General features: G+C 32.7%; 1 protein-coding gene across 1 annotated transcript in view; it reads right to left on the reverse strand.

Moving 5' to 3' along the window:
- LOC119829558 (probable peroxisomal acyl-coenzyme A oxidase 1) overlaps nt 1-5,468 on the reverse strand; it is an 11,245-nt gene extending 5,777 nt beyond the window's left edge. The window contains exons 1-4 of the mRNA XM_038352124.1: nt 5,008-5,468; nt 2,629-2,788; nt 712-880; nt 479-602 (exon numbers count right to left, since the gene is read on the reverse strand). Coding sequence (XP_038208052.1) covers nt 479-602; nt 712-880; nt 2,629-2,788; nt 5,008-5,125 — 571 coding nt within the window. The 5' untranslated portion in view covers nt 5,126-5,468. The remainder of the gene's footprint in view (nt 1-478; nt 603-711; nt 881-2,628; nt 2,789-5,007) is intronic.
- Nucleotides 5,469-5,810: the final 342 nt, after the last annotated feature.

The raw sequence follows: 5,810 nt of genomic DNA on the forward strand, positions 1-5,810 counted from the left end.
AGATGATATACATCTGTTTCACTGATCGATTTTCTTTATGGACAAGTAGGTGACAGCCTTCTGTGTCCTGCCAGACCGAGACATTTATTTTTTTGTTGTGCGTCCCCACCGGGAATCGAACCCAGGTGCCCTCGGTTCTACGATCACGCGTTACCCACGCCTGTACCGAGGAGGCGGTCTCTTACATAAATTAAATACCGAAAAAAAATTTGAAAACATTAAGGATGTGAGTACGTTTGTTACTCTTTCACACAAAAACTACCAGACCGATTGCAATGAAATTTGGTACTTAGATAGCTGAATAACTGGAATAACATATAGGCAACTTTTTATCCCGATATTCCTACGGGATACGAACTTACGCGGGTGAAACCGCGAGTCGTAGCTAGTATTACAAAATTTGACATATCTCGATGAAGTTTCAGAGTTCATTGACGCGAAACATCGTAATGTAAGATAAATTTAATGGAATACTTACACCCCCCAGGCCACCATTTGTACGAGGTAAGGGTGGGAGTGTTCAGAACGAATTCCTTTGTACTTGGATCATATGTAGCTGTTGTCTCCAGCCCCCGGATGAATGTCCCATGCCCTAACTCTGTCTAAAAGAGAAATTGAAATCTTTTCATACTTTCTTTTCATTTTTTACCCTCGTGTACTCTTTTAACATATTAGGCATTAGTCTTATTCAATATATTTATCTAAACTCACTTGAGCGTAACTCCCGATAATACTACAATTCCACGCCCTTGGCAGCCACTGGGCTTGCTGCTCCTCATTGCCCTGGTTGAGGATGGCTGGCATGAACATTATATAGTGCAGACCAAGAGGAGATCCGTCCCGAGTTGTAGAAGACCCCAGTAATCCTGATACGACATCCCTGGAAAAGGGGATAATTTGTATTTCCTATGAAAACTTTTAGATTTTTTTGAAACTGGATTGAAAGAAAAATATTCAAATTTAGAATTCGCCGAATACATTAACACAAAGGTTTATAAATAAAATAAAAAAAGAAAACAGGTATCACATAAACCTCCTTTCTCCGAACTGTATGTTATGGTAGTGTGTATATAAGAAACGCTGTGAAAGCTACTCGATTTTGGTATAAAAATTTGTGGATACATGAGATATTATGTGATAAAAATTAATACAATTAAAGATATGCAATTGCATGTGATAATGTTCTTTAAATCCTGTAATTTCAATATTATACCTTCCGAAGTAATACATTTTATATTCAAATAAAACAGGTCATTGTACGAGTTGAATGTCTAAATATAGATAACGTTTAAACTCTAACTCGAACATATATATATATTCAATTGGACTTCTAGAAGCACTTTTGAATTGTCATAGCATAGTTTTATCGGTTCGGTAAGTAGTTTCTACGGAGGAGAGCGAGCAAAAACTCTATAGTTGCTTTTAAAAAACAATGTTAAGATTACATATCACTAAACTCTTTATTACTATGAGGAATACTACTGTAAAAGCGTAAATAATTTTTCTACTTAATTAAACCCAACAACAGGTATTTCAATTTTATTTCCGTTCCTCGTTTCATAACAATATCTATCACCAACTCTTGTTAGTCGGTATAAGCGATCTCTCCCAGACAACCCGGAAGATCTCTCCCAGATAACCCGGAGGTTAACAATTAAGGTAGTAACATACAGTTATAGGTCTTGCATTTAATTAAAAAAAAATTTAATAATAATTATTATTACAAACAAACATATCGATTTCATTTATTTGTATGGATATGTAATTTACATTTTTAAATATACATACCATCAACATACAAGCTATTGTGCCTAAACAATCCTTGTGAATGGCCTTTTGAACTTTGACCAGTCATGTGATGAATACATTACAATAATAGGGTACAATTAATAAAAATAGCTTTTCTCTTTTCAAATGTTATTACGGAAATTAATACGGAACAATAAATCGAACGATGTGACGGAGGGCCAAGCATGTATTTGTTTTTTGCCCAGCTTTATACCTCGCAAATAATACTCCTTTATTTATGGTACAGAGGCTCACTCGTTAGTAACTTGACTTGAAAACTATGTTAGTGAAATATACACAAATATAATCATTATTAAAAAAATATACATTAAGAAAACTTTTTTTCAATTTCACGACAGCAATAACATAAATAAGAAGTTATGTAATCGCTATGAAACAAAAAATAATCTTTACGAAATATTACAATGTGATTTTTTACTTATGATGGTCGCGTTCTCACACGAACTCACTCTTCTTTCGAAATTTATAACGGGTGCAATTTAACATAATTTCTGTGTAACTGAGGCATAGGAAGTATTTAGTATTTTTTGTATTATCTGTGGCACAGGTTAAGTTCAAATGGATAAATAATTAAATTACTATGAACATTATATTTTGAAAAGTGAACATCTTGTAAATACATATGAATATTTTATTATTTTTTATGACTAATAGCAGATACTGTCTCTTGCGTTCTCTCTGAAACACTTTTCCATCATTAGACTCATGCCGCTGGTTGCTTAACCACACCATATAAGTGTTTTTGATCAACACTTTGACGTTGTTTTTCGACGTTTCAATAGTAAATCTTATACTTGAACTAATAAAGCACAATTTTACCTGTAGTTTGTTACCGACGTTTTTCCCTCTTCCTGCATCTTTCGAACCAATCCAAACAGTACAACGGAGTTTCTGACCGCATTTTCATATTTTTCTTTGTGACTCAAATATTCTTCGGGAACGGGTGACAGCTCTGTGTTTCTACTTGTTAAAATGTTTTCTGTAAAAAATAGCAAATAGTTTAAGAAGGAAATTTCAAAAGCAAATATAACGATTTAAATATTATTAACTATTAGGTAGACCGTACCATAAGTTGCTTGGGAATGCTTTAGGTAACAAGGGCATTTAGTAAATACATCTAAGACTAATATAATATGTGTAGTTATTATGTTATTAATATTATAAACGCGCAAGTTTGTAAGGATGTGTGTGTGTTTGTTGCTCTTTCACGCAAAACTACTGAACCGATTGCAATGAAATTTGGTATGTAGACATCTGGACAACTGGCATAACATATAGGCAACTTTTTATCCCGATATTCCTACGGGATAGCAGCTAGTTATGATATATGTGATAATGTGAACTTTCCAAGTCTGCTTTCCAAGTGTCCTGTTATATTTACCAGTAGTGCAAGTGGAAACTTTACCTAGTAGTGAAATATACTAATACGTATATTTCTTTAAAAACGTAGGTTCAAATTTAAATAACATTTTCATATAAGGCTGGCCACTTGACCCGCTTTCATATGGATTGATGTAGGATAAAAATAAAGAAACTTGAAAAACTCTCATTATTAAAACGTGTTTTTTTTTTATTTCCTAACAATGTTTGTTTTCATTTCTGTTATTTATTCATGGTGATAATAAATCTCATGAAACAATTGTATTGTCAACGTTCCTTGATAACAAAGTTCGAATTAAATCTGTCCTTTTAAAGTGGAAGCAAAAGGAGCCAGTTGCATACAAACATATAAGTGAAGCTAATAAAATCGTGTTAAACATAGCCTATATTCGTTATGTATATGTAAGTATGGGATGTAGAGTTTTGTTATGGTAAAATATATTTTCAAATTAATCGATTGGTTCTTCTATTTGTGGGCTTAGACCCATATTCTCTTTATTACACGCAAGAGCTTTGTAAAATCACAAAAAAAATCTCTCGAAGAACAGATCAAGTGTTTTCCTTATTACCCTAGGTTCATAATTAATAGACACTTAATCATACCTAACTCAATTATATTTAATCTGTTTTTTCTATACTATTATATTATTAAACATGAATTATCTGTGCGGTATTCAAATTGTCGACACGAAAGGAGTTTTTTTTATAATAGGTCACTTAATATTTATGTGAGAAACATTTTAAAATAATTGTTAATACCAATAATATCGATATACTACTGTAATATGTAGAAATGTGTGTATTTTATCGCCTCACGATCTCTCACGGTCACGAGACTCGATCGATTTTGTCTATTATGTAAAAAACAGCAAAAATTAAAAACCCGCTTTAATAAATATCTTGGCTTGCAAAAAAATTTTCCTGTTGAAATTCACGTCATCGGTTCAATACTAATTATGTAATAGTTAAATTTAAAAACACATGGAAATACTAAAACAATATGAGTTTCAAGGAAAAGTAATTATTTTTAACAAAAAAGTAAATCGCCTTCAAGTTGTCAGAACTTGACCAAATCTAAACGGGACCACATGGGAGGCTTTGAAATAAAAAAGGAGTATAATGTTATGTGTGGTTAATCCAGTAAAAAAATATGAGGTCACAAATACAGGAGACGTACTGGTTACTGTGTAACGAACACAAAAAACGTCGAATTCATAACCTTCTCTTTTTGTGGTTGAAAAATAAATCAATTTGATAAAATTATACGAAACGACAATTTTAAAATCACTAAGTATAAAGAATATATAAAACGTCGCTTTCCGCGTCTATCTGTACATATGTAGTATGCTTAAATCTTTAAAACTACACAACGGATATTGATGGTTTGTTTTTCAATAGTTGTTGTGTATGTGTTTCAAGTATAAATTTATATGAATAACAAGCGTGCGTACGTGTGCGAAGCCGCGGGCAAAGGCTAGTTTGCAAATAAATTCAATCGTCACTTCAGGAACAACGATACCAAAGAGTAAAATAATAAACAGTACAAGCGATTGTGCACTTACAAATGATACAACAAATAATCTTATCTAATAATTCTACCTATGTTATGTTATATTGTTTTTTATTAAATATGTTCAACAAGATAAATCTTATTTGAAGCATCAACAAACATCAAAAAAATTGCAAATCTATTCGTTCATTAAAAAATTATTTAAGTTTAAGAACATTGAACGCATATCCTGTCCAAAGTAGACCACCTTAAATTATGCCTCTTATCTATAACTGTCTTTGGTTTTCATCAATCAAATAGGTACATACCTCTCTCCTTCCGCTCAGCTGTTTTATCTGTGCCACCATCAATGAATGTTGTCAATTCTGCAATGTTGAATGTACATTTATTCCGTTCCCGTTGCAAATCCGCATTCACTTTAGCCATTGTGGCACACGCACAAACCGTTCTTGTTCTAGACCACAACTGAACAGAAATAAACGAGTTTGACGTTACTTCGACCGTGACTTGATAGCTCCATTCGGGTCAGGCGACAATCAGCTTGAAGTATGACTGGTTAACGTAGCACACTTGTTCTTCCATTGCATTATTTTAGCAAATAAAGATGTTTACAAAGCCAAACTTTAACCTTATGGCCCATTTACACGATCGCGCATGTAGCGAGGCAAATAATAAACACGCATACGGAAAATAAAATATGCACCAAATTTGTATTTGACCGGGTTTCGGACGTAATAAAAGGGAAGACGAATGTGCAATGTGCACGCGTCAACACTGGTATATTCGTATATCGTCTCGTCAAATATTAATTCATCGAGGCGAATAACAAACACGAATGTATAATGCCCCATTAAACTCTAATTTACGTTACAAGTGCCATACATAGAAAAATAAATTTCATTAAAGTTGTTGCAGTAGGTACTTCCGGTTCAGAATTGATTTTTTTTCTAAGCAATATTATCCAACTCATTATCATATTTCGTCGGCATAGAAACTTTATTATTTTGAATACAAAATGATATTGACTTAATACCTTTTTATTACATAATAGAAAAGATTGTCTCTATAGTGTTATAAATAAGTGTATAGTCTGTGAGTTTCATGTTATCTG

Source organism: Zerene cesonia, chromosome 10 (genome assembly GCF_012273895.1).
Source record: "Zerene cesonia ecotype Mississippi chromosome 10, Zerene_cesonia_1.1, whole genome shotgun sequence".
Taxonomy (NCBI): Eukaryota; Metazoa; Arthropoda; class Insecta; order Lepidoptera; family Pieridae; genus Zerene; species Zerene cesonia.